At 56.7% G+C, this 27896-nt stretch overlaps 2 protein-coding genes and 1 long non-coding RNA gene across 9 annotated transcripts; 2 read left to right on the forward strand and 1 right to left on the reverse strand.

Annotated features, from left to right (window-relative positions):
- Positions 1-3369: 3369 nt before the first annotated feature.
- On the reverse strand, positions 3370-6518 carry LOC116590294. The gene is made up of 3 exons (XR_004285526.1): positions 6258-6518; positions 5388-5936; positions 3370-4918 (listed from the first exon to the last, which is right to left on the reverse strand). It is a non-coding gene; the product is annotated as an uncharacterized LOC116590294 (long non-coding RNA).
- On the forward strand, positions 5728-15635 carry ANKRD34C (ankyrin repeat domain 34C). 5 transcript variants are annotated; one of them, XM_032341893.1, is made up of 5 exons: positions 5728-5836; positions 8049-8292; positions 9222-9534; positions 13199-13448; positions 13736-15635. In XM_032341893.1, exon 5 carries the CDS (start codon positions 13778-13780, stop codon positions 15383-15385), a length of 1608 nt encoding a protein of 535 aa, XP_032197784.1. In that variant the 5' UTR covers positions 5728-5836; positions 8049-8292; positions 9222-9534; positions 13199-13448; positions 13736-13777; the 3' UTR covers positions 15386-15635. The 5 variants fall into 5 exon arrangements, with proteins under 5 accessions (XP_032197784.1, XP_032197789.1, XP_032197786.1 ...); XM_032341895.1 differs by lacking the exon at positions 5728-5836 and adding an exon at positions 6066-6221; XM_032341896.1 differs by lacking the exon at positions 5728-5836 and adding an exon at positions 6640-6970.
- A 7426-nt stretch (positions 15636-23061) lies between these two features.
- On the forward strand, positions 23062-27196 carry TMED3 (transmembrane p24 trafficking protein 3). 3 transcript variants are annotated; one of them, XM_032341900.1, is made up of 4 exons: positions 23062-23321; positions 24598-24846; positions 25029-25168; positions 26447-26574. In XM_032341900.1, the coding sequence occupies exons 1-4, from the start codon at positions 23148-23150 to the stop codon at positions 26463-26465; spliced, it is 582 nt and encodes a 193-aa protein (XP_032197791.1). In that variant the 5' UTR covers positions 23062-23147; the 3' UTR covers positions 26466-26574. The 3 variants fall into 3 exon arrangements, with proteins under 3 accessions (XP_032197791.1, XP_032197792.1, XP_032197790.1); XM_032341901.1 differs by having other exon boundaries at positions 25029-25150; XM_032341899.1 differs by lacking the exon at positions 25029-25168 and having other exon boundaries at positions 26447-27196.
- Positions 27197-27896: the final 700 nt, after the last annotated feature.

Consider the following 27896-nt stretch of genomic DNA (forward strand, 5'->3'; position numbering starts at 1 on the left):
TCTCTGTCTGTCAAATAAATGAATAAAATCTTTAAGAAAAAGAGAGAAAAACATTTACATTGTAAAAAGTCCAGTAGACAAAATTTACACAAAATTTTTATATATGTATAAAAGACAAATTTCTGGGACGACGCTCCCCAAAATGTTAACAATAGTTAACTGAATTGTGGACTTCCAAATGAGTTTCTCTGTGGATTTTTGTTTTTTTGACTCTTCTGTCTTCTTTAAAATTTCTAATATTATTAAAGTATCATTTGTTTCAAAAGTTATTTTCAGTTTGGACATAACAAAAGAGAGGAGGCCTGATGAAGTTGTGCCCTGAGGATAATTTATATCCTTTAAAAGGATTCCATTGTGTGCAAAGAAGAGTAAGACAGAGCTAACGATGAATTCAACTCACAAAGCTAAGAAACAGACAGCAAAAGAAACAGGAAAACAAGGGCAAGTATTTAATAGGAATGAGAGTAGAATGGCGAACTAAAAATAGAAAAATGCTGCCATTAACAAATGTCAAAGATCCATGGAAGAAAAGCCCTGATCAGGTCTTAGTAAGAAAAAAAGAGAAAAGAGGCCCCAGAGAGCCAACCCTGGGAATTCCCAAGGAGGATATGATCACAGAGAAAACTTACAAGCTTGCCTCTCCAACTGACAACTATTTAAAAAAGAAATAGCATTACTGTAGGGTTCATGAGGGGGTATCATGAATTTGATACATCAGTACCACATTTCAGGGAACAATTTGACCATTATTATTGAAAACTTAAACATTTTTGTTATCTATGAATTCAGAAATCTGACTTTTGGGAATTTATCCAAAGGGAAATAATCACAAGATACGTAAGTAGGTAGCTGTGAGACATGAGAGAGAGAGAGACAGAGAGATAGAGAGAGGCAGAGAGAGACAGAGACAGAGAGACAGAGACAGAGAAAGAAACAGAGACTGAGAGATAAAGACAGAGAGAGACAAAGAGACAGAGACAGAGACAGAGACAGAGAGACAGGGAGAGAGGAATGCGAGACCCCCATGACTGACGAGTAGCAGCGATCATCTCGGGAGATCATGAACAACCTTAATTTACTTTCCTACTCAAGTGTGAATCACCAACACCAAGAGAAAATTTAGGAGATACAAATGAGCAATTTACAGAAAAGTAGGCAATAAACATTCAAAAAAAGACTCAACCTGACTGGTACTAGAAGAAACACAAATGAAAACAATGACCCGATCCATTTTTAACTACCGGCACTGGCACATTTTTTTAATGATGAGATCTCCTGTGGTTGACGATGGGCTTAACTACGAGCGAGGGTAATGAAAACTGGTTCAATCTTCACAGGGGATACATTTGAAATGTGTATAAAATGGTAAGATTTTGCCCACCTTCTACTTGAAAACCTCAAATATTTTGCTCTAAGGACATAATTCTGAAATGTGAAGATTAACTAAGGGACCTTCGCTGCGGTGTGATTTACGGTGGGGAGGGGCCGTGTGAAATCTTTGCATCTTCAACAGAGAACTCGCTCACACTTGCCCTAGAATATATTGCCGCCATCAACAATCAAGTTGAGGAATCGGGTACAAAGGTGTGGAAATAAATCACAGAACAAAAAAATATCTAACTCAATAGATTCATGGCTGATTTTTTTTTTTTTTAAGAAAAAAGGAAGGCATTGCAAGACCAATCCAGCGTGCTCTACGGTTCAGTTCTAGTTCTATAAATTACACCGATGGATTATAAACGATACCGACGGCCTCTTTCTCTGCTCCTCTGCATCTCCCAACTGTTCATTCACAAGCGCTGTGACACTCACATCGCTCATTCCCTGCGTTTTTGTTTTTTTTTTAAAGATTTTATTTATTTATTTGACAGAGAGAGGTCAGAAGTAGGCAGAGAGGCAGGCAGAGAGAGAGAAAGGGAAGCAGGCCCCCTGCTGAGCAGAAAGCCCGATGTGGGACTCGATCCCAGGACCCTGAGATCATGACCTGAGCCGAAGGCAGCGGCTTAACCCACTGAGCCACCCAGGTGCCCCCCCTGCGTGTTTTCTTGCTAACAGAATTCCAGCTCACGGGAGTGCACTGGACCAGACCACGGGAAGGAATCACTTCTCGGTCTTGAGCCAATCGCAGCAATCTGGCTTTTCATTCTCCAGCAGTCCCCACACAGGTCCCCTTCCTCACAGACTCTGGCTGTGTGATGCACTGTGGGGACTGGCCTGCCCTCTCGGTGAAAGGGACAGATGTGTCTGGCTCTCCTCCTTCCCGTCATCTGTCTAGGGAGTGGATGCTATGGCTCAAGTGGATGGCAGCCTTCTGGAACACTCCAGGGAAATGCCATGAGCTTCACTGCTGGTCCTGGAAGGTTTGAGTCTCTGATCTACCATCAGCAATGGCCCACCTTCAGACATCCTGGAAAGTAAGAAGATCGGCCCCTGTTTGTTTAAGATGGGCTTTCTTTCTTTCTTAAGGTTTTATTTATTTGACAGACAGTAAGACATCATGAGCTGGGGCAGAGGGAGAGGGAGAAGCAGACTCCCCGCTGAGCAGAGAGCCCGATGCGGGGCTCGATCCCAGCACCCTGGGATCATGGCCTGAGCCAAAGGCAGACATTTAACCAACTGAGCCACCCAGGAGCCCCAAGATGGGTTTTCTAATACTTATAGCAAAAAGCACCTCTGATTTAAATGTGCAGGAAAACCATGAAAGAAACCGTTGCTTAACATTAGAAAGTGGACCACAAGGACAGGAAGAGCACATCACATCTCACCTGTATGTCCTAGACGATACCTGTAACACGCTTGTAATAACCATCTAGTAAAAGTTATTAAAAATGTATCATAGTCTGGAATACATCGAACCCCACAGTGCTGACCCCGAGAGGCCTGGCAGCCGTGGGATGGATCGCTATGCGATCCTGGGAGAGCCCCCCGTGGTTCCTGAATGTGGCCTCCCAGTCCGTGTAGAGACCACACGGCCGATGACTCCCCGGCCCCTTGCTAAGAGCTCTAGCTCAGCGGTTCGGTAGTGACCCCTGAGTCTGTCTTCCCTCCAGACAGTGACTGACTAGAAATATGGTCTGTGCAGGGAAAGTGCTCAGGAGTGGGAGACAGACACCATCCCCTCCGGGCTGAGGAGAGAAGACGCACCGAGACTGCCGACCACCAGAGGCAGGAGGGAGAGGCGGGCAAAATGGGGGAAGGGCACCACACAGTACAAAGTCCCCGTGATAAGATACGTAAGTCACAGAGACGTAATGTGTCACATGGGGACTACGACTGAGAACAGGTTCTCTGTTGGATGTTGGAAGTCGCTCATCTTCAAAGTTGTCATCACAGGAAAACAAGCCGTGACCGTGTACGGTGGTGACGGGCAGGTGTGTCCCTAGACGCCTCTGGCGGGAACGTACTGGCAACAGCAGCGATTCGAAGCTGTTAATCGCTACTAGAAGCGATGATTATTTTTGAAAATTATGATTATCGTTATGGACCAAGTGGGTCGGGCACATAGGGCGCAGCTCCCGGGACGCGACTGAGATTCCACCAGAAGGAGGGTTTAGAAGAGGGTGCAGAACGTTTACCTCGTGTTCTCCTGCATGAAACGGGGTCGCGGAACAGCAGAACACTGGCTCATACCCCCAAGAGATGCTGACAAGTCCGGATTTTGAGAAGGTCCCTCCACGAAAGCAGAGAACTGGTCTTTCCTGTTCACAGCTGACTAGCGCACAGCCAGAAAAACGTAGATCTGGTCACACAGACCAATACGTTTTTCTTGAATAAACGGATCCAAACATCCTGAAACACTTCAACAGTTTCCTGTGAATATTGACAGGTCGGGTGACAGAGCGAAGACACGTATGATGTTTAGTCCTCACCGCACACCACACTAAATACTGCCCATGTGTTAACTCAGTTGCGTGCGTCTCTGGTCCCATGACGTGGATCCTGGTTGACACACAACAGAGCGGGGGAACAGCTTGCAGGTACACGGGGCTCGGCGTAAATGTAGCTGCCTCTTGCAGCAGACACTAGTGTTAACTGATTCTATGGAGAGGGAAGCTGAGGCACAGACCAGTTAGTGACTCACCAGTGATCCACGGCTGGTAAGTGCTTGAGCTGGGATTCAAATCCACGTAGTCTGGGACACCAGGGGGGCTCAGTCAGTTCAGAGCCTGCCTTGGGCTCAGGCCGTGATCCCGGGGTCCTCTGCTTCTCTGCTCCCTCGCTGCTCCCCGTGCTTGTGCTCCCTCTCACTCTCGGTTTCTCAAATAAATAAAAAAAATATTAAAAAAGAATAAATCCATGCAGTCTGACTTCAGACTCTGCTCCTAACCAACATAGACTAGTAAAGATGTGGAGGGTAATTCTGCAAAATTCACAGTGTATTTTTATGTTTGTATGCAAAAACACAGAATGCTCATTTTTTTCTTTCACTGAGTGTGAGGAAAAATGGTTTCTGCATTTAAATTAGTCATTGAATAGGCCACAGAACGGAAATCGTAGATCTTATAACTCAACCACAACAAAGTAAGGGCAACTCTAAACACCAAAAATAGTGGGGGGGGGGGGAGCGCAGCAAACTCAGGGATGAAAAGGGGACCTTGAGATTTAGAGGCGTTGAAAATTATAAGGTAAAGCGAATTGTAACTCTGTACCTGTGAATTTGAAATTGTAAATGAGATGGACAATTTTCTAGGAAAACGTAAATGATTAAAACCGACCCAAGTGGTGGGACTTTTTTCTAAGGAAAACTGGAACATGCGTGTGCGTGTTTACCTGGGCAGTCCCTCCCGCAGGACTGTGGTTTGGAAAGGCGGGGCTCCTCCTGGGCTGGAGGTGGGAGGTCCCAGACTGGGGCGGGGGCGGCACTTTCTTTGCGGACTGATGCCTTGGGCTTTGCCGGTACCCAGCAAGCGGGAGTCACCTGTTACAAAGAAAACAGAGCTGTTGGCGGCCGGCTGCGGCTGCTCGGGAAGTCCTGGGAATAGACAGGAGGTGCGCGGAAGGGGCCGGGATGGAAACCCCATAACCGATCCCACTCCTCCACACCCCTGGAGTCTTCCTGCCACAGCCGCCCCCCTCTTCCCTTCCTCTCCCTCCCACGCTGTGGACGGACATTCTGGATCCGAGCGCGTTTGACGAAGGAAACCCGAGGAAGGCAGAGCCGCGTGGAGAGGAAAGGAGACCCCAGTTCAAATCCCTACCCGGTCCCGCACGTGCGGCGTCAGGTTCGGGGAGCGCGCCGCCCTTCTCCCGACCCCCGGAGTCCCCAGCCGGCTCCCGCGAGGCGGTCTGGCCGGTCTGACCGCGCCTCGGGGGTGCGGGCGGGGCGACGGGCGCCTCTCCCCGCCCCCGCTGCCCCGGCGGTGCTCGCTCCTCCCCGGCACACTCACCCACACAGCCCGCCGGCGTCGCGGCTGGAGACGCGCTCCGGGCGCGGGCGGGCAACGGCGCTTGCCAGCCGGCGGCGGGGCCCGGGACGGAGCACAGGAGACCTGCAGGGCAGAAGAACTGGGCGCAGTTCTCATCTTCCACGCTTCCTTCTCTTAAAGAAGAACTCCCTTGTTCTCACTTGAACTTGGAGGAGCAAGGGGTGCTCGGAAGCCACTGACGCAGGGGTCTTATTTAGGAACCTTGGCGAAGTTCTGGGCAAGTCACTCAGCTGGATCCGGGCCCGGGCTAATCCCAGCGCCCGGGCGCGGTTCAGCCTGGAAGTGCCCCTTGGTAACCAGCCCGAAGCGGAGGGCGGGAGTGCCAGGCACCCCCGGATCTTGCTTTTGAAGTCATGCCCCTACCGGAGGCCTGCACTCAGGTGGCCTCCTTTGGTGAGCGTCCTCACCAGGTAAGCGCACCGCAGGGGTCTGCCCTGGTCCACCGGGTGGGAGGGATCTTGAGCTCCCAAGAAGTAAGTCCACGCGTTTAGCCGAGGCAGGAGTGGGAGGCTGGAAGGAAAGTCTGCTTTTATCACAGGAAATTGTGGGAGAAGGGTGTGGAAGATGGATTTACATTTTTTCATTTTTGCATTGACGCGTGGGGGTGAGATGCGTAGGGGCCTGGATTTTTGTAGGAAATGGTTGCGGAGCAGAGCGGGGCGGGGTGATAGGTGTCTGAATTTCTGCAGGGACCGAAAAGGGAGAAAAGCCTACAGTTTTGCAGGAACCTAGGAGGATCGGGCGGTGAGAGGTTGTGATCCTGACAGTGTTCGAGAAACTGTAAAGAGTTCGAACGTGAGCATTTCAGAGCAATGACGGAGAAGCACTTACCGCGCGGGTTGCCCCTGACGCCGCGCTCGGCCTGCGGGGAGATGCCCGGGGACCGCGGCGGCCGCAGCGCGCGCCGCCGGCGTCCAGCACCTCGGACAGCGCCGGGCTCCGAACCCGGCCCCGCGCCCCGCGCGCTCCCCGCCCGGGCCGCCCTGCATCGCCGCCTCCCGCGCCCGGAGAGAGGCCTCCGGGGTCGCAAACGCGGACGTGGAGCTCTGCTTCTGGTCCGCCTCGAACTGCTTCCCGTGACTGCGGAAGGAAGAGGCGGAGTATAAACATCCCCCCGCTTCCGCGAACACGACCGCGGAACGCGTGGCCTCCTGGATTTTGAAAGGCGACCCAGACTCCTCCAAAACCTACACTTACTGAGCGCCCGCCTGCACCGGGCCGGGTGCTGAGCGCTCCGCTCGGTTCTGCGGTCCTTAGGCACGCAGAGAGCCTGGGTGCTGTTGCTGAGGATGGGGGGGCTTCGTCACCTGTGCAGGTCCCTACTGCCGGCCGTGGTGTACCACTCCTGTCCACCCGGCCGGGTTGCAGCAGTGGTAGGTGTGCCCGAGCCAGAGCAAGTCCCCCCGAAAGCTCCGAAAGCTCCGCACTTGGGTTCAGGGAGGCAGAATTTGAATCAAAGCTGGGCCTGTGTGCTTGGAACCTGTGTGCTTGGGCACAATCCCCCAACCTGTCTGAACGCCGAGCTCTGTGTCTGGAAAATTAGGGTAATGATGCTTCCTTTGCAAAAGTGCAGGGCAAGATGGTCGAAGAGATCGTGTACCGGGGGGATAACTCTGCAGACTGTGGACTGTGGTTGGGGGGTGGGGGCCGGAAAGGGGGGCACAGGTGACTGAAAGAGGGAAAGGGTGGGTGATGGGCAGTGGCACCCCAGTGCAGGGCTCAGAGGGAGGATCCTGGATGAGTTTGAGTCAGGATAATAATACCTTAGGTATTCACAAGACTTTGTACAGTGTTCCCATGTGGCCTCCATTTGAGCCTTACAGCAGTCTTGTTAGGTGGGGTTGGAGTTCTTCTATGCGTGTGGCAAAACAACGCTTGGGGGAGTCACACAGCCACCTAGCAGCAGGACTGCCATCCGAATCCAGGCCACCTGCCTCTCTGCTCTGCAGTCTTTCTGCCGCAGCTGTACGTCCTCAGGGGCTAGGATGGTGGAGCGGTTACAGACCTACAGGGCGTGGAGAGAAGCCCTGTAAGGATCAGGTCTAACCAGGTGAACATGATTTTGTAAACCACTGTTCGATCTATGGAAACAGCAAGCTCATGTAGATCAACGGCATACATGATCAACGGCATACATAGTCATCGACTGTATTTTCTTTTGTTCCACAAGGACTTTCGGGCAATTTATAAAGATCCACAAGATGTCAGTTTGACACATCGGAAGTAGCTGAGATTCATTAAGATGTAACTGTGGGCAGACTGATGTGTACAAACCTAAGAACAGCCATAAGCTGATTTTGTTGAATCTGCACGTGTGGAACATGTCCTTCAACCACAGGAGGAGGAGGAGGAGGAGGTAGAGGAAGAAGAGAAGGAAAAGGAAGTGGGGGGGGAGGAGGAGGAGAGAGGAAGCTGAGAAAGTAGGTAAGAAACAAGATTCAGGCCAGAACCAGCAGTAAGACGAATACACAGCACGTGTGCTCTGGAGTCCTAGAGGCTTGCTGCGGGTCACTAAGTGAAGTACTGTGTATGACCAGTGTCTTTCTCGGGGATAGGAGCCGCTTTGTAGGTGTTTGCAGGAGTCTGCTGGCCCTTCTTACTTTTGCACAATTTTTCCTTCAGGAAACAGTCTTGAAAAGAAATGCAATGCCTTGACCCTCTGATTTACCGTGCTGCCTAACAAAGGAAGTGTAACGGGAAATCCCATGCCAAGGTGACTCGGGGAAGAGGAGAGAAAGCGGATGGGATTTTCGTGGCACCGAACTCATTGTTGCGATGGCTCGCAGAAGCGCACCGTGCTTTGAAGTTTAGGAAGAGCGTTCCTCCATCTTTTGGCTCACTGGATGCTTCTAACAAACCTGTAGAGGTAAGAAGCTAGGGGAGCGAGGGAAAGGACGGAGACAGAACAGCCCGACTTGAATTCCAAGTTTATTTTCGTTTTATGCCTGGTGTCCTCAACCGCATCCCTGCAGAGGCCAGGGAGGTAGCCTGAGCGCAGGAGTCAGGCCCGTCATAGGATGACAGAGGATGGCAAGGCCTTTGCCAAACTGAACAATGAATGATGCATCCTAAAACATTCAAGTTTCAAAAATTAAAGCACTGTGCCCGTCAAGCAGGGCGACCCTGGGAGCCACATTTGGCCCTCGGTCCTTTACTGGGCAACCTTGATCGACGTCACTCAGGCTGCAGGTGTGGGGAGGCGCGGGAGGGAGAGAGCCTGAACTCGGCAAGATGAAAGACTGTCTGTCTTTAAATCCCCTGTTTCTAAACTGGGCACCATTGGACAAGGTGCCTCCTCCCAGCTTCAAAAATCTTAGACTTTAATAGTTTCGTGGACAGTAAAAGAATCCAGCAGTTTCTGGGCCAAAAAAGGGCAACCACTTCCACCCACCCACCCCTCCATCAGGGAGAACATCGTTTTCTTGTATTTTTTTTGGCGTTGGTGATGTTTTAGTTTCTGGGGTTCCTCATCGAGGCAGTCAGTCCCTGCGCCTTTGGAAGGTGTGTTCGCCCCACTGTGGTGGCCCCGTTTCTGAGGGAGACAGAAAACAGCCCTGAGGGGTGAACGGGAGAAGGGTGGGCTGAGGGGCAGGGGGGCCAGACCGCGGGGAAGGAACCAGGCAAATTTTGCTCACGTCTCAGTGAGCAAAAACTTAACTCTGTTTCTTAACTTCTTGACTCTGTTTCTGAAACACGTGGTGGGGGACCCACTCTGGGGTTGCTAATTTTAAAACGTGGTGCCTCGTGCCAAGTGCTTGGGGTTCCAAAATTCAGGAGCCTCCTTCCCACCGACAGGCTGAGGAACCACGAAAGGCGTCTCATCCTCCCTGCGTTAGGGGTCCCTGTCCCTCATTTTCGTTCTCTGCCACGCATGTCAGGAGATGAATTCCCAAACCAAAGTCCGTCAGACCGCGGTTGGCTCCCGCACTCCCGTGGGTCACGTTTAGTGCTGCCTTCGGAGCGCCTGTCCAGCCTGAGGCTCCTCTCCGCCTCGTCCCACCGGTGCTCCTGACCCTCGTCCTCCATCAGAGGCTCCTAGGTGACCTCCCGCCTCCAGCAGACCCTTCCGAGCCCGACTTCTGCACTCTTTGTCCTTCGTGCCCGGCAGGTGCGTTGACACTCAGTCCGTGTTTGGCGGTGAACGAAGGATGAATGGGCCGGCAGCGCCAGTGCATCCCACGTGGTTTGCGCGGCCATATTCAAGCTTCATCCACACAAGCCTGTCAGTGTATCAGCACTTTATGGGGAGATAACACCCTGGGGAGTAGGGGTGAGGGCAGTGGAAGGCGGTTGGGAACAAGGAGAGGCAGGTACAAGGGGACACGCAGCCAGCCACGGCCTGACAGCAGGCGCCCGCCGCTCTGTTTCGCGGAAGGCATGTCCTCTGCGGCATCCCCTGCCCCGAAATCCTTGAAGCCCACCAGCAGCGAGGAGAGGAGGTGGCCCGACGTCTGTTTCCCACCACCTCCCTTTAGTCAGCATCTGCTCTAGAAAGGGTTAGCGCGCCCGCGTGTCTGCACCCGGTGGCCTCGGGGAAGCTGCTGCTCCTGGCCGGTTGAAGCCGGGGCGTGGGACTCGTGGGACACCTGTTCACCTGCAGCACTGGCCTGACCGACGACGTGGGAGAGGTGCAAGCCCTGCCAAGGCCACTCGGGCCCGACAGACAGGCGGGGGGCCAACACCGGAGATGGGCAGGTCGACGTGACCGCGTCGGTCTGGGGGATGTGCAAAGCGAAGGGCAGGGCTGTCTCCCCCACCGCGGGGGTGAGCCCAGGGTCTGAGTCTGTCCTCACTCAGAGCTCCTGCGTTTTTTGTCATTCAGGAATGTCAGTCGGGAGGCACACAGTGAAAAGGGGCTGTGGACAGCAGGGAAAGTGCTCCCTACACAGAGTCGTACCCTCAGATGGGCTGGAGACTGCCAGCATGCCTCGTCTGCATTCTGTGCTCTCCTTAGATGCTGGGATTTGGGACGAGGCCTGCGCTCAGGGGAGCAGGGGGCCGCTGACCCCAAGTTCAGGGAGAGCAGCATCTCCCAGAGAGGCCGTCCTGTCCCCTCTGGCCCTTCCTCCTTCCCCTCCCTTCCAGCCTCCCTCCCTCCCTGCCCCGGACCTTGAAGGGGTCTGGAGGGATACGATGTGCCCCACACGGGACTCGGAGGGACACACCACGGTCCATCCTCATGCCCGTCCTGCCTTCCTGTCCCCTCTCTCCTGGTGCTTTCCCCCGAATCTTCCTTGACCCTCCTTCTAATTACGACACCGCTGATGAGGGAGAGAAGACCGCGTCCCTGCCTCGGGGCTCAAGGAGGCCGACCCAGGAGACGAACACATCGACGCTCCACGGAGAAGTTTGCAAAGCGTCAAGGAGCCCGGGAGATGCCGTGTCCGGTTTTTCTCGTGTCGTGTAGTGTGTGTGTGACTGCGGCGGTGAGGGTGGGTCGTTCGTGTGCTGTGCGGGGTGCGCGTCTGGGTGCTTTGTCAGTGTGAGGAAGAGAGAAGGCCAAGACAGTGCAAGCATTACAGCGTGTGCGTGTCCTACACTTTATTTTCTTCTTGGTGGGCTGCGTCTAGATTTTGCTTTTTATGAATTGTGCTGCTGGAAACGTTTCAGTACATGTTTGGCTACACAGATTTACGGGTAATTTATTGATGTGAATGACTCACCCCCAAACGAGTGACTTCGAACAGTAATCAGTTGTTTGTGCATTGTTTCTGCAACGCGGACCAGGCTCTGGAAACTTCTGCCAGCCTCACCTGCGTTCCTTCCCGCAGGGGTGACCAGCTGGGGGTCGGCTGGTCCGAGGCGGCCTCACTCGCACTGCGGTGGTCAGCGGGGCTGGCCTGCTGGGACTCCGTGTGTCCCTGCCGGCGGGACACCCCGCATGTCTTTACAGGCAGCAAACGAAGGTCCACGGAGGCCTTGCAAGTCGCACACGGCCGCTCTGGCTGCGCTTTCTTGGTCAAGGCAGGGGTGCATGGAGGAGGGGCGAGGGTCTTCGCAGGCGTGTGCTCGGGGAGGGGAGGACGTCGTGGCCACGCTTCTCATCCACCGCAGGCGGAAGCCCGCGTGGAGTGACTGGGGCGGAGGGCTGGTTTCGGCCCCGCCAGCGGGTTCCTGCCGCCTCGAATCCTGGTCCGACCCTGGTCTCGGAGCCGCTGGTCTAATTTTAGCCGCGTCGGATTACACAGCATGTGTAGTGGCCTCTCGTTGTGCCTTAATTTGATTTTCTCTGCCTACTAATGAGGCTCAGCACCTTTTTATGTGCTCGTCGGCGGTTTGTGGGTCCTCTTTCGGAGGAAGTGATTTGTGGGAGTTCTTTATATAGCCCGCGCATGACTCAGCTGTCATCTCCCTCTGCCCTCCCTGTTCGGTCTTGAGTGATTCTCCTCTTGATTAAAAAGGAAGTCGCATCTGAGCCGAGGTCTGCGGGACGATGAGTCAGGAAGGAAGAGCGGGGAGACGTTGCAGTTAGGAGCACGAGGGGTGCTGAAAGGGACGAACATGCGGGCATCTGATGGAGACGCTGTGCGTGGGCGACTGGGGCAACAGCGGGGGAGCTAGGGGGCTGGGCTGGGGACCAGGGGCCTCTGAGGGAGCAGGAGGCCGTGTTTTCGCTGCGCACTCCCTCTCCTTGATTTGTGGCGTGGGACCTGCATCATTGTGTCCAGCGTGCGGGGACGCACACACCTAGCCCAGAGACCTTCTTAAAGGGATCTTATTATAGTCCTTCTCAGGCCCTTCTTATAAGGGGATGGTGGAAAAAGAGAAAGGCCATACCTCACGCGCACACACACCCACACACGCACACCCACATGCACACACACACAGTAGGAGCCTGAAGGAGGAGGCGCGGAGACGGGGAGACAGCGGCCATGCGGTGTCCCTGGGCGGGAGCGTTTCTAGAGAAGATCTTGGGGGACCACGAACACGCCTGCAGCACGACCCCCCGAGATCTAGCTCTCAGGACAAAGCCTTGGTGGAAGCAGAGGGACACTGGACGGTTAACCACAGTCACTTCCCTGAAGGGAGTGGCTTCCCCGAGGCGTGTGCATGCGCGTGTGCACGTGTGTGTGTACGTGTGCATGTGCGTGTGTGTGTCCGTGCGTGCGTACGAGGAGAGCTCTTCTTCGTTGCAGCCTTAAGTGCAGTTTGGGCATTTACAAACACTGCAAGTACCTATTAACGTCTTAGAGACTGATGAAGGGTGTGGGATTGTCTGTAACTTCAGCCAAGGAAGGCTTCTGACTTCCCATTTAACAGAGGGTCATAAACTGATCAGAAACGGCTCAGGGCAGTGGGGTTGGGGAGGACAGATGTGCCTGAGGTGGGGAGCCAGGAGCGTCGGCTCTGCAGGAGCCTGGGGGACGGAGTCCCCTGGAGGGGCTGTGCTGGCACAGACGTGGGCCCGGAGGGGCCCCCACCTCTCCGTATCCGCGGACGGCCTCTCCAGCGACGCCGGGTTTGGGGGCTCTGGTGCAGGAACTCAGGGAGGGACACGGGGCCAGGTTTGGCAGGGCTCCGCCGCGGACGCTGGGGTGTGGGCAGGCGTGTGATCTCGCCCATCCTCTGCCCTGCGCCTGTTCCCAGGGGGGAAGGGGTGCGGCATCGTTCTGGAAGACGATGTTCAGGAGAACGTGATGGAAGACGTTCAGGAGGGCGACGGGATTCTGACACCTGCTGGAAAAGTAGAGACTACAACAACCCGGACGGGGTAGCGAGACTGGTTTTGCTTTATGATGATTTTCCGCCCTGATTTCTCCCCTCTTATATAGTAACGCATGCTTACGTCAGGAAGTACGGCAAAGAGAAGGTGAAAACCGTCCATCGCTCTATGACCGTCCTGGCGTGTTTCCTGCTAGAAGAAGAATGGGGTGAACCGTTATTTACGAGGTGACCCGAGAGGCAGCCTCGCCGCTCGACGCTGGGGCTGGGGCAGCGAACCAGGCAGACATGGGCCTTTCCACGTGCGGAAGCCAGCGCGGCCCACGGGCGCGAAGCGTGGTTTCCTCCACGACATTTGAGGTAAGTGACGGCCGTCTGTCTTGCTTACTGTGCGCTGGGCTTATGTCCGCGGCTTTGCTGTGGGGAAGGGTTCTCCGTACGTGCTCTCGTCTGACCTCTGTGCTGGCTCTGTGAGGGGCGGCCACCGTCCCCCGACCCCACGCGTGTGACAGATGGATGCGGACGAGCTGGGTGACCTGGCGGGATCCGGCGGCCCTGCACCCCCGCACCCCCGCACCCCTGCACCAGCCACAGCGCTCCGGCCGCCGGCGGAGCACACGTCATCCCTCTCTCTTCTCCCTCGCTAGGTCTGATCGCCGCGGTGGCCCGGAGGCGCTGCCGAGGCCAGGATGATGGACGGCGACACGGAGCTGAGGACAGATGGGAACTCCCTCCTGAAGGCGGTATGGCTGGGGAGGCTCAGGCTGACCAGGCTCCTCCTGGAAGGGGGCGCTTACATCAATGAGAGCAACGACAAAGGGGAGACGGCCCTCATGGTGGCGTGCATCACCCAGCACGTGGACCAGCAGAGCACCAGCCGGCCCAGGATGGTGAAGTACCTGCTGGACCAGAGGGCAGACCCCAACATCCAGGACAAGTCCGGCAAGACGGCTCTCATCCACGCCTGCATCCGGAAGGCGGGGGGCGACGTGGTGTCCCTGCTCCTGGAGAACGGCGCCGACCCCAGCCTCGAGGACCGCACGGGGGCTTCGGCCCTGGTCTACGCCATCAACGCCGATGACAAGGACGCCCTGAGGCACCTGCTGGACGCCTGCAAAGCCAAAGGAAAGGAGGTGATCATCATAACAACCGCTAAGTCGTCGTCAGGCACCAAAACCACCAAGCAGTATCTCAACGCCCCTCCGTCGCCCGGAGGGGAAGACCGCCAGTCCCCTCCGCTGTGCACGTCCCCCTCGGACATCGAACTGAAGGCTCCAGGCCGGGGAGCCCCACCCACGGACAGGGAGGATGACTTCTTCAGCCTCCAGTCAGGGCGTCTGAGTGCCGGCAACATGGCCAGGGCTCTCAATGAGCCCGGGTCGCCCCTCAGGAAAGTGGGGAACCTCAAGCGGGCCCGCCTGCCCCAGCTGAAGAGGCTGCAGTCCGAACCCTGGGGCCTGATTGCGCCGTCCGTGCTGGCAGCCGGCGCGCGTCAGGACGAGACCCACGGCCCCGGCCCGGACAGTGAGGTCGTCAAGAGCTTCAGTGATGTGTCCTTCCCCAAGAGGGGGCCGCTCTCCAGAACCAGCAGCATCGATGGCAAAGACCCCACCTTCTTCCCCACCGTCGCCGAGCAGGTGCAGAAGATCACGGCCTCCCCAGGACCAGCATCCTGGAAGGCCGCCCACGAGAAGGGTCAGGCTTCCCACCCCCGTCTCGCCCGGAGAGGGACTCTCCCCGCTGACCAGGAGAAGGTGGGTATCGGTCCAGCAGGCCCCCCTGCTCTCAAAGATCCCGTGTCCCTCAAGTGGCTGGAGAGTGATTTGCACGACTTAGATTTACAGACTGGGGCCGACCAGCTCAGCTCGGTCTCCCTGGAATCAAGCAAAGGGCCCTTGGACAGGAAGAGGCTCGACGGCTCCTTCCTGGCTCTCTTCCACGGCTCGCGGGAGTCCCTGGACGCCGCGCCCAGCACGTCCCCCAGCTCGGCACGCCGCCGGCCACCGCCTCTGCTGGAAAGGCGAGGTTCTGGGACTCTGCTGCTTGACCGAATTTCGCACACCAGGCCCGGCTTCCTGCCGCCTTTAAACGTCGGTGGGAACCCACTTATCCCTGACATCAGATCCAGCAGCAAACCGTCTTCTCCACTTGCGAGCGGCTTGAAATCCATGGTTCCCGTTGCGCCCAGTTCACCCAAGAGAGCAGACCTGAGAGGCAGACGGGCGCTCCTGCGGAGGCACTCCATGCAGGCCGAGCAGATGAGGCAGTTGTCGGACTTCGAGCAGACCGTCACCTAGCAGCAGCCGGCGGGCTGTAAACCACAGAACTCTGCGCAGTTACCGGAAGGCACCCTCACCTAGAGCAGCACAGCCGCACATCCCGTGGGTCCCTCTGCGCTGCTGGCGGGGACGGAGCCGGGCGCTGTGTCCCTGCGGAAGTGGTCTCTGGGTTTATGTAGTTCTTCCTGCAGAGAGCTCAGGGTAATTGGGTTCAAGACACGAAATCACCGAAACCAAAAATTTCCCCACGGTCCTCCCTTTGGGATTGGGAAGGAACAGCAGCAAGTACAATGATCCCGGCCCCCCGAGCCCAGCTCCGCCCACCAGGCAGACGAGCACGGAGGTCCTGAGATGGTATTCGGATCACGCCCTTTGTAATCCATCTATAAAGTGCCTACAGGGATGACGAGGCTTTCACATTCGTCGGGATGTGCAGGAGCTCAGTGCGCCCGGAGCTCGGGAATCCCGCAGCTGTGTTCCCTTCCAAGCAGCAGAGGCGGAGCTCCCCGCTCAGAGGGGCCCCGCGGGTGGGCGCTGTCCAGCACCCGGAGCCCCAGACCCCTCCCGCCCCCGTCACACCTGCGTTCACGCACACCTGCGGGTCTGCGGCGGGTCCCCAGCGACGGTATCCATGTGTCCCCCGAATCCCGAGGGGCCGTCCTTGAGGGGCGCCTCAGAGACGCGGCCCGCCCCCTGCCCTGACACTAGCTCTGTGTCGGAATCTTGTGGAAAGACCCTCGGGGGCGGTTAATGAATTTGGAGGTGAATGTGATACAATTTCCAGAACAGACCCTTTTCTTGCTTGTTCTTGAGAAAACTTGATGAGACTCCCCAAAGCCAGGACGATAGTAACGATGGGACGGGCACGGGGGAAGAGCACAGGCGGTGCTTCTCAGGCCGGAGCCGCGGGACGGCCTTGAGTTCCGTAGCCTGAACGGGGAAGGGGTGCTGGCCGTCCTGTCAGGGGCTGCTGTCCAGGTAATTGAAGAAAATTCTGGTTTCTGCTGTGTCTGAACTATCCACATGATGGAGGTTTGTAGAAGTGACCGGAACAACCCTTTCCAGCCACGTTGCCCCAGCGGAGAAGGGAGGCAGACGCTCGGCACATCTGCAGGGCTGGAGGCACATTTCGGATGAGGGCTCCTGGTTACGTCCCAGTGATCTTCCTCTCCTGCTGCCCGGATACGCCGGCTCCAGGGTTGGAAGAATGCGGTAGTCCCTGGGGGTTGCGTCCCACAGAGGAATGAGTAAAGGCTCTGAGACTGGGGTTTGCACCCCTGTTTTCATCATTTACCAGCTTTGTGACTTCTCGAAGCCTCCACTCCCTCATGGGCAAGATGGGCTTGGCAGTGGTCCACCTTGAAAGGGGGGCAAGGACGGGCCGGCTGCTGGGCCTGGCACGGAGCAGTGACTGGACGGGAGGTAGCTGATTCTGACGGACACCTTCAGACCGCTGAAGCGCCCGCGTCTCAGATAATACATAATATCCTGCACGAAATGGATTTCAGTGCTGCTGAGGAACTCCAGGGTCTCCTTGAGACCCCCGGGGGTGCCGTGGTACCGAGCCTTCGGCACACTGGTCGAGGAAAATGCCTTCCGCCACGTCGGGCTCTCCAGGTCACAGCATTTCCGTCATGGCATCTGCTAAGCGGTTGTCTGAGCACCCCAGACAGAAGCGCGGACGACGCTTACAGGTAACCCGAATGTTTACTTTTTCATCATTCCTTCCGGGCGGGCCTGTCCGTGCTCAGTCCCAGCACTGCTGAAGCTTTAGGCTGGGTGAGGCTTTGTCATCGGGGCTGACCTTGCGTGGCAGGAGGCTCAGCGGCAGCCCTGCCCTCTGCCCGCCAGACACCAGTAGCACCTTCCTCCTGGGTGCGACCACCAGAAACATCTCCAGACATCTCCTGGGCCCACACCGCCTCAGCTGATCACCGCGGCTCCAGGAGGGGGGCAGCGTGCCTGGCAGAAATCGGTCATGACCAGCAAAGCCGCACAGAGGTGTGGGTCTGGCTGCGTCAGCCCTCCCACTGACCTGAAGCCAATCGAATTCTGCTTTAGTAGGATGACTGATCGATTGATCCATAACTCGGGCCCTTGGGGTTCTTGGCAAACACACCTGTGGGAGTGCTGGTGCCCTTTTGTACTTTGTGGGGAGGGAGGAAAAGCATGTAAGCTAGTGAAAACCTAGGGCTCACAAACTTGGTTTAGGGTGAACAATGCATAAGCTTCTTGGACCACTGAGTCACGAACAGTTCTTACCAAATGGACGTGACTGCAGGCAAGGACACGTTCCCACACATTAGAGAGAATCCTAGGGACATCCCTTGTTCTCAGCAGCTCATTAACTCCTCCCACCCCCCCACCCCCCACACCCTCCCACTGTCCGCACTGCCAGCGAAAGCTAGCCTCTGCTAGTAGATCCGGAATAGCCCGTCCGTCCCACGCGTGCCCACAGCAGGAGCAGCGGGGACTCCTGGTCTGCCTCTGTCCCTGGTGACCCGTCTATTGGCCTTTCTCCAGACGGTATGTCCTCCATCCCTGTTTGACGATGCATTTGCTGCATTAGGCTGGGTTCCAAACTAGTATGACCACAACACTTCGTCACGGTCAGTCAGTGCAGAAAAAAGCAATTTGTCCACATCAACGAACCACACAAGGATGCTTCTAAAACGCACATTTTAGATTCCACCGCGCTTTCTAGATCAGAGAGGCGCTTCTCTTTTCCGAATCCTGGTGCCACTACAGGAGTTGGCTGCAGACTGTAGTTAAGACTTTCTGGAATGCTTGTCAAAATATATTCTAGAACAGGAGCCTGAAGTTTAAAAGTCTGGAACTTTGGTTTATCTTCTAGACACCCCGAAGCCGGTTTCTGTTTGTTTATTTAGACCTGTCGTAGAGTCTCTTAGAATTTCATCAGGTAAACGTGTCCTGCCAAAGGCAGGCTGTGTCTGACCCTTCCCCTTAAACTCCTCCTCCTGCTTGAACTGGTTCTCTGTGGTGTTGGACTCTAGTCTCAAGCTGACGGCAAGGTCAGAGACGTGTCCACGTGCAAGTAACGGAACCGTCTAGATATTTCTAACACGTCAATAAAAAGATATATGGCAATCCTTCAATAGCACACCCTTTTTTGTAGCGAAGTCTCCATGATAAATATCACCTTTTCCTTATGACGGGGTTGACGTGACCGCCTGGGAATGTCAACCTTAGCAGACACCCCAATTTCATGCATGCATAATTTTAAAAATTAACTTTTACTTACACAAGTATCATGGTTTCACCCTTGGTTAAACAAGAGGCAGAGGACAAGAAAGTGCCTTTCCATGGCGAGAGGTGGGTCTCTGCACCCTGCCCGCCTCTGCTTGGGTTTCCTGAGTGGGGAGGGGCTTGCACCCGCCACACGCTGCAGTCACGGGCCTCCCTCCTTGGGTCCGAGGTCTAACGTCGATGAGTGGTAACGTACGCTCCTGCTCGAGGACAGGGCACAGGTATCGTCTCTGCGAGACCGGGATCTGTGACTCACGTTTCATCCGCACCCGATCCAGTGCAAACCGTACCTTTAGGTTCTCCCCTGGACGACTGAAATGACTTAGGTTAACAAAAAGAAAAAAAGGAAAGGACTAGTTTCAGTATGTCTCTTCCCCCTCTGTCTTCAGGAAAGGCAGGTCCCCATTGTTTCTGAACCCCTAGAGGAGAGATTATGAGGGACCCTACTGGGGGAGGGGGAGGAGACGCTGATGGGACTGACGGGGCAGAAGGGATGAGGAAGAGGCCACAGGAGTCCACCTGGAGGGGAAGGGTGCACTCCCAAGACTGACAGAAGGTCAGAAACTTGGGGTCCCTTGACTGGAACCTGCCTCCTCCCAGAGCAAAACTATGGAGGGGAGAGGCTGCATGGTGCAGGAGGACATCAGAGCTGCCTGCCCTGACGGAACATGGCAGCTCGGACAGTGCACCCACGTCAGCACGGCGGTGAGCCCGGATGCTGTGTGCTGCTGGTACTGCCACGGAACAGGGCCGGAGAGCTCCTCCGAGACCGAGATGGACATTCTTATTGTCTCTGTTAAGATTGGTGGGGGATGGGGGTGGGGACACGACCCATTTTAGATTGATTTAAAAAGTAAAGCAGTGTGATGCTTCTTACGTCCAATGGTAATGAAATGAGGTGGACAGCAGTCCCATAGCCCATGGTGTGCACAGGGTAGGAAGGAAAACACCCACCACCACACTTGGAATTTGCCAGGGGGAGGTCATCGAGAGTAAAGAACAGACTTCAGGAAACAAGACGGAGGTCACCGTTTTGCAGCTGTGCTCATACCAGATCAAGTCCACAGATCCGACGCCGGCTGTGGACGGGGCTTGACATCCTACAGTAAACATGGAGTGCCACGCGCTAGAGAAAAGGGTCAGCATTATGGGGAAGGATGGGGAAGGAGGAGGAACAGGAGGGGAGGGGGAATGAAAGGACCAACGAGGTCAAGGTCCTGCCAGGGCGAACCAGCCCAGAGCAACAGCCCGTGGAGGAAGAGCCCCGGGAGCTCCATTCTGGAGTCCTGTGCCTCACCCGGGAGGACGCAGAACCACAGACACTCCTGATCTAGAGGATTTCTCATATGGTGAGAGGTAAGGGTCTAAATTAATTAATTATCCCATTAGAATTTAAAAGTATTCTTTTTTTTTTTTTTTTTTTTGGGCCACTGTCGGCACTCTTGGTTGCCCACCTGTTAGATCCTGATTTTGCTCATGTAGTCACTCGATAGTCTTGCCTCTCTTTTGACTGGAGCAAAGCTGCTCTGTCGCCAGCTCCCTCCAAGGCAAGTCCTGACTGGTCTGAGTTAATCATGACACGTCCATTCTCCTTATCAGAGACTGGGTAAAGGATCTAGCCTAAGCCAGCCACCACCAGCTGCCTCATCACTGCCCTAGGTCCAGAGATGGCTGCATGGCCTAACTGGACCAACTGGACTGAAGGAAAGGACATACACCTCATGGCTGAAAGATTTTCTCTTCCTTCCACTAGACATGACCAAACATGTTGCCCCAAAACTTATTTGTTTGGGTTGACAACCCTCTTTTGACAAAGAGAGAACAGAGTCTAAGGATAAAGCCAACATGAAGAGAAGGGTGGAACTTGGAGGAAGATGGATTGGAGCCTTGATCACGTTATGCCTGCAGCCCGCATCACCTCAAAACTTTCTGTTACAAGAGATAAGGTATCCTGTGCCATTTAATCTAGTTACAGTTGGCTTTTCATTTACTTGGGATACCATATGAATTGGTTGTTTCTGCAGTTTGTTTAAATATTTTAATGATGACAAAAAAATCAGTACTCCATTCATAACTTTTTGGAAAGCCTAATTGCCAGTAAGTCCTTTCTTATATTGAGTCGAAATGTCCCTTACTGTCAGATTCATGCATTGCCCCGACTTACACAAGATGGGACACGCAGGACAGATGTATCCCGAAGTATGGGTGGACACAGTGTGCTCGTGGAAAGCATGTTGCTACAACATCAGGCAGATCTGGGTTCATTTGCTGGCTCCCCCGTTCACAAGCTGAGTAAGTCTGGGAAATATGACAATTTGTTTAACGGCCATAAACTCTTGCCATCCAGTGTCCTCCTCCTCTGAATGTGACTTGGAACTCCTCCCATCCAGAGCTGGAGTGTTAATTCTCCACCTTCAATCTGGGCTGGCCTTGGGACTTGCTTGGCTAACAGAATGGGGCAAAAGTGATGCTGGAGGGTAGTTTCTGTTTCTGCCCTGCTGTCTTGGGATGGTGCCCCACATGGAAATCATGTACATTGCAAGAAGTTGCAGGATGCGTGGAGGGCTAAGCGCACTAGCCAACAGCTCCCAGCAGTGGTACACGTGAGAGTAGGACCATCATGGACCTCCCGCCCAGGGACTCTCCAGCTGAAGAACTGTCCAGCCAACTGACAGAACCAAGAGACATTATAAGTCGCAGCCAGTGTACACCACCGGGTAGTCTGTCGTCTAGCAAAGGCTGAACAGAAGCAGGAACATGATTTCATTACACATCTTCTGTATCTTTATTATCAAAGGAAAAAAATAATGCCTTTTTTTCACACGGTTGCTAGTGAGGATTAATTAATGCAAAATATGTAAAGTGCATGCATAGCCAGTGCCGCGGTGGGGACACTGTAGGTGCTAAGTAAGAGGCAGCTCTCATGATTGCTGTTAATGCCAACTTTTGAAGTTAACACTTTCTTCACCCTTAGATTTTATTTTTTGAGGTTAAATCCCATGTCCTTTGACTTGAGAAGCCTCCCTGGCCATTTACTATACCGGCCCCTTCCTAATTACCACCCACCCCCCACTTTATTACCATCCCTCCTAAAGTAGTACCACACGTGGGCTCTGATCATACCTCCAGTGGTGGCGCCTTCCACCTTTCAGCAGCAGGTGCTGAAACACTGCCCTTCCTTTAATAACCCCATGCAAGTCAGGGCTCCTTTTCTAGCTCTTCTGCTTCTGCCGTCTGGTACTGGCACTGGCATCCTGGTACCTGTCCATGATCCGTCTTCCAGCGTTCTGACTTGAGCGACTGCCAGGTCGGGCTTCCCACCTCGGAACCGAAGCAGGTGTTTTCTTGGAACTTAAACATGGGACTTAACCGTAAACCCGGCAAAATTCCTTTTCGTTAGTCTTAGCTTAACATGCAGCTGGCCGTGCTCCTCTTGCATGGTCTTCCATCTGTCATTTGTTGCTTCCCCTGGTGCCTCTTACCTGTTTTCTTAAGCCAGGAGCTAGGAGACAGTGCTCATCAGTACAGAGTCAGGGAAGGAGCCTCAAGGCACAGCCCTCCACACCTCTCTGGTCTCTGACCAGACGTACTAGCAGATGTTTCCGATAGGGATCGCTTTCACATTGCTCAGCCCGTGGTGCTGGTCCAAGGTGCCTGGAGGCCGTCCCGCCCCTCCCGCCCACAAGGGGTTCTGTAGGGGCGGTGTAGGTCTTCCCCGAAATGGTCCCTGCTGTCCCGAGAACGTTCTCTACCGGGCGGCCAGATCACAACCAGCGTCTTCTCTCTCTGTTCTACCTGATCATAGAATATAAACCTTATGCACGATCCTACAAAATACCTTCCCGGGCCAGCGGTCACGGATAACGCAGTAAACAATTTATCAGCTTCCGGGGCTTTTGCGAAGTCGAAGGCAAAGAGCGAGGGTTTTGCCCCCGGAGAACCTTCACCTCGTCCCGACCCCCGGACAGGTGCACCGCGGAGGGTGCGACCCGGGGCATCGCGCCAGCCGGGGGTGCGAGCCGGGGTCAGCTCCCCGCGCCGCGGCAGTCTCTCGCCCGCGGAGGGGTGGCCGGGGAGCGGGCGTGCGGCCGTCCCAAGCTCGGTTCCGGCAGCCGCGGCGCCGCGGGCGCGCCCTCTGCTGCTCCCGGGCCGGCCGGTCCTCCCGCGCGGTGCGGGGCCTCCGCGCAGCCGCTGTGCCTCGCGGTGGCGGCGGCGGCGGTGGGCGTGTGGACCTGGGCCCCTCGGGAGGGGCCCGGACCCCGCCGGCCCGAGTGCAGGGCGGCGGCCCCCCCCACGGAGACCCCCGCCGAGCCGGGCGCCGCGGGGGAGGGGGCGTGGCCGGCCCGCTCGGCCAGCGCGCACGCGCGGCGGGAAGGGGCGGGGTGGCTCCCCGCGCGCGCCTGCGCACCAGATCGCCCGCCCCTCCCGGAAGCGCCGCCGCCGCGCCACGTCCGCGCCCCGCATCCCGCCGCCGCCGCCCCCGGCCGGGACCCACCGACCGCCGCGGAGCGCCATGGGCCGCGCAGGCGCGCGCTCCGCCTCGGCGCTGCTGCTGCTGCTGCTGCTGGTGCTGCTGCGGGCCGAGCGGCCGCGGGGCGCCGAGCTCACCTTCGAGCTGCCCGACAGCGCCCGGCAGTGCTTCCACGAGGACGTGGAGCAGGGCGCCAGGTTCTCCCTGGACTACCAGGTGGGCCGCGCCCCCTCGCCGGCCGGAGGGGAGCGCCGCAGGTGCACCGGGCCCGGGGCGCGGTCGGAGCGGCCGCCGGCGCGCCCCGGGCCCCGTCCCAAGCCTCTGGGACCGCGGAGTCCCGGGTGTACCCATATGTCAGCGGGCAGGAGGGGGCTTCGCGTTCCTTCCCCGCCCCTCTCCGCGCTGCGGGGGCCGCGGGGTGAGCGCAGAGCCTGCTGCCGTCTGCTGCCCGCCCGCGGTCCAGGCTCCTCCCGCGGACCTCGGGCGCGCGCAGGAGCGGGTCTCCGGGCGGGGGTCTGCCCCTGAATTTTGGTGGGCGGACTGAGCGGGAAGGACCCCAGCCGCCTTCCTGCTCGCGGACACCCCGGAGATGCAGTGGCCTGAGCCTCAGGAGGGAGGGCGGCCCTTCCGTGGGTCCTCGCTGTCCAGAGCCACCGAGGGAGCGGTCTGCTGGGGGACGGTGTGGGATGGCCTCGGGGTCTCCGATTTGGCCGCTTACACTTCTCTGGGCACCACATGTGAATATGAATTATGGCCGGGTTACCGGCCCCCTCAGCACAGTCACTGCAAACTGACTGTTGTGAGCCTGGAGGGGCCTGGGAGGTCCTCTGGGCACTGCTAGGTCAGGAATCTCTTGTCAGGGAACGGCCAGCACAGTTTTAACGCCTCCAGCAACGGGGCCCTGGCCACTAGGTAAATTCTCCCATCTGCACAAAGAGGACCTTCTGAAGTTTGGAAGCAGATGGAGGCCATTGACTGTGTCCCTCGGTGGACCTTGGTTGTAGCCACTGACCGCCAGTATGACCCTGCTGTATGACATGTTTCTTAAGCGAGTTTGAACTAGGTAATTCCCAAGGACCCTCTCACTTCTGATGGCCACTGAATCTGTGAATTCGGTCAGTAGTGACACGAACATTCACGAGACCCACTCTGCAACCTGCTTGAGCTGGGAGCCTCCGTCTTCTCTTCTGTGGAATGGGAAGGATCAGGCTCCTTCCCCATTTGCAGAACGAAACCTTTCGGAGTCAGGCGGTCAGGGATTCAGATCTTGGCCGTCACTTTCAAGCATCGTGACCCTGGCTGACTTTCTTGATCTCTCTCAGCCCCAGTTTCCTCCCCGGTAGAACAGGGTCCTAGCACCTGCTTAGAAAGCTGTGACGGTTACACGAAAAAAACCAAGTTTGTCAAGTCTGATCACGGTGTCTGGTTGGCATTTCATACCAGTGGCTGCCCCGCCGGTCACAGCAGACTGTGGGTGTCTTTGTGGTTGCAGGTCATCACCGGAGGCCACTACGATGTCGACTGCTACGTGGAGGACCCCCTGGGGAACACCATCTACCGGGAGACCAAGAAGCAGTATGACAGCTTTACCCACCGGGCTGAGGTCAAGGGCGTTTACCAGTTTTGCTTCAGTAATGAGTTTTCCACCTTCTCTCACAAGACCATCTACTTTGATTTTCAAGTGGGCGACGAGCCCCCCATTCTGCCAGACATGGGGAACAGGGTCACCGCTCTCACGCAGGTGAGTGGACATCGGCCGGCCCCGGGCCGGCTCAGCCTTTCTCGTCCTGTCTCGGCTGTGCTCAGCGTCAGCCTCTCCTCGGCCCCGCTCCTGGGCTGGAAGGGTCAGGGTTGGCTTCACCTCTTTGCACATTCAGTCCTCAAGGACACCTTCCCCTCTGAGCCCCCTGCCCTGTCCTGTGGGATCCCTGCGGCTCCTTGCTCCGGCATTCCTGGGTTCCGGCTCAGGCTTGCACGCAGCGCCACTACGGAAAGGCCTTGCGGAGCCCCCTCTGCTCACACCATCTGCGTCGTAAGGACCAAAGGCATGTTCGCTTGGTAATGTGAGCCGCTGCGGCAGCTACGCCCCGAGGGTCGATGGCCTAGCATGAGAAGTTTTTTGTCCCTCGGGTGATAAATCTAGGTTGGCGGGAAGCTTTCATGCAGGGACTGATCAGGAATTGGGGGTTTCTCTTTCCTGTCCCCTGTCTGCTCTCCCTCTGCCTCTCGCCACCAGAAGAAGGGGCAGCGAGAAGGCCTCACCTGTTTCTTAGACACCCTGGCCCCGGGGGAGCAGGCTGGTCAGGTTGCTGAGCTTGGATGTTGTAACAGGCCGAGGAGGTGCCCGTTAGACACTGGAAGATCCCAGTGAGTGGGGCGGAGGCTGCTGTCACAGGAGGGGGTGCTCCCAGGGGTCTGTGAATCCCACCACGTGATTGCCCTCGGGTCTCCCGTGGTGCCCACACAGGTCCTGAGGGACACCAGGAAGGCCATGTTAGTGCCTGTTGCCCTCTGGGACTGGGCCTCCTTCCCTGGCACAGATCTTATCTGAGACTTTCCAGCACCCTGGTGCCCATCTAGGGCCTCTGGCCTCTGACCCAGGCCTTGACTTTGGTGCCTTGTGTGGCACCTCTGACGTGTCGTGTCTCTCCTCCTTTTGCCTCCCTCCATTTGTGGTGATTCTGGAGCCTTGGGAGGAGGCTGGAGGGGCAGCCTGTCTAGCTGAGCCCTGCGGCCAGGACCCAGGGCTCAGGGCGCACCCGCGACGGGTAAGCCCAGCGTGTGCAGAGTTTCTGCATGAGCCCGGGACAGAAGTAAACGGAGAGTAGACTTCTAGCCTGGAGACCCAGACAGGCCCTTTCCTCTTGTTTGTAAACAACGTCTGTGTGTATTTATGCGTACTAAATGGCATATGTCGGTACGTAGGCCCACACACGTGCAGACACATGTACGTGTGTGTGTCCCCATCTGTCCCCTGATTTCGAGGATGGCCGTGCCCAGGTCTGCTCTTGCCCCCCAGAGCGCAGCCCCTTCCAGACCGGCTCCCACTGGCCCCTCGCGGCATCCTGGCTCCTGGAGGCCTTGCAGAGTGGGGTTCTCAGCCTGCCGTGGCAGCAAAGGGTTGACCCCGAGGCCTTTACCGTGAGCCCCCACACATCCCGGTGGGCCTCCGTGCGCCTCACCTGCCTTCTGTTGGCCCGCTGCCCTCCTTCCCCTGCCCCTCCACCAGGCAGACACAGACGCCGGCTTCCCCCTGTGCCGCCTGGGGCCGCGGTGGCCGCACGTGGACGCGTCCCTCCTGTTTCAGTGCCCAGTGTGACCGCCTCCCTCTTCCTGCCCAGATGGAGTCGGCCTGCGTGACCATCCACGAGGCTCTGAAGACGGTGATCGACTCGCAGACGCATTACCGGCTCCGCGAGGCACAGGACCGGGCCCGGGCCGAAGACCTCAACAGCCGCGTCTCGTACTGGTCGGTCAGCGAGACCGTCGCCCTGTTCGTGGTCAGCTTCAGCCAGGTGCTGCTGCTGAAGAGCTTCTTCACGGAGAAACGGGCTGGCCCCCGGGTGCCGCACTCCTAGGCCACTGCGTTACGGGCTCCTGCCGGGCCCAAGGGCGACCCTGGGCTGGGGCACCCCGCTGCTTACTCCTCGTACCCCAGCAGCCGGCGCCCTCCGATCCTGACGATCCAGAGGCTTCTAGGCACATTCCGTGGGGAACACCGAGAAAAGCGTGCTGTTGGGCTCAGACTGGCCACTGTGGGGGGCCTAGCCTGGCTGGAGGAGGAACCCCGGGTACTCAAGCCTCTTGGGGTGGTGCAGGGACCCCCTCTGTCCACGGTGCATGGGTCGTCGGGCCTGTGTGTGTCCTGTCCTCTGTGGACAAGGAGGGGCCGTCGTCTGGCTTGTCTCTGTGGGGCTCACTGGGTCTGTGGAGACAGGCCCTGAGGCGGCTTTGCAGAGACCCCCGCCCCAGGTAAGCAGCTGTGTCCTCTGTGGAGGCAGGAGCCCGGAGGCCAGGTGCCCGTGGTGAGCTGTGGGTCTCCCGGATGCAGCCCTCTGGTCAGTAAAAGCTAAGCAGGAGCTCCACGCAGACCCGTGCCTTTCTCTCTCTGCCCTGGAGGAGCGCGCGGCTTCCCAGGGAACGGGGTGTCCGCAGAGAGTGTGCGGGAGAGCAGGCGCTGCCCTCGAGGCGTGCGTGGACACCCGCGCGCGGCCTGGGCTCCGCTGCCCTCCTCCCGGTGGAATGACAGCGGTGACATGGGGACTGCGCATTCTCTCCTCTCCGACTCCAGAGGTCACTGTTGAAACAGCTGATCATCGTCGAGTCAAGCTGTGGGCCGAGCATGGGAAGGGACAGAGCTGTCAGCAGCTGTCCTGGGCTGTGTCCACGGCAGCCACACTGGGCTCTGTCAAACCTGGGTCAGACCGTGTCCCCCCGGTCAACACCTCCCGTGGCTCCACATGTTCTCAGGTCCTGGCCCCATCCTTGTTGGGGGCCATGAGGTTGTACCTCACCGGGCTGCTGGCTGCTCGGCTCCGTGTCCTCTTGTCCCTCTGCCCAGGTCTCCTCACTATTCAAGTAACACACCAGGCCATGCCTCTGCCCCAGGGCCTTTGCACATGCCACGTCCTATTAGAACTCCCCCTCCCTCTCCCTGATGACCTGCACAATCCCCCCTGTCTCGTGGCTAGATGTCACGTTATTGGTGAGTTAACCCTCACCGCTCTGTTCAGGATGGCACCTGCCCACCTGCCCCCGCCTGTCTCCCTGTCCCTGTTTTACTTTTCAGCT

The sequence above is a fragment of the Mustela erminea genome, chromosome 5 (assembly GCF_009829155.1).
Source record: "Mustela erminea isolate mMusErm1 chromosome 5, mMusErm1.Pri, whole genome shotgun sequence".
In the NCBI taxonomy this organism is placed as follows: domain Eukaryota; kingdom Metazoa; phylum Chordata; class Mammalia; order Carnivora; family Mustelidae; genus Mustela; species Mustela erminea.

What these genes read in the sequence shown, in the direction of transcription:
- ANKRD34C (XM_032341893.1), top strand. Translation starts at nt 13,778, where the DNA reads ATGATGGACGGCGACACGGAGCTGAGGACAGATGGGAACTCCCTCCTG.
- TMED3 (XM_032341899.1), top strand. Translation starts at nt 23,148, where the DNA reads ATGGGCCGCGCAGGCGCGCGCTCCGCCTCGGCGCTGCTGCTGCTGCTG. An exon ending in GGTTCTCCCTGGACTACCAG is followed by an intron (nt 23,322 to 24,597) that starts GTGGGCCGCGCC and finishes TTGTGGTTGCAG; the next exon opens with GTCATCACCGGAGGCCACTA. An exon ending in GGGTCACCGCTCTCACGCAG is followed by an intron (nt 24,847 to 26,446) that starts GTGAGTGGACAT and finishes CTTCCTGCCCAG; the next exon opens with ATGGAGTCGGCCTGCGTGAC.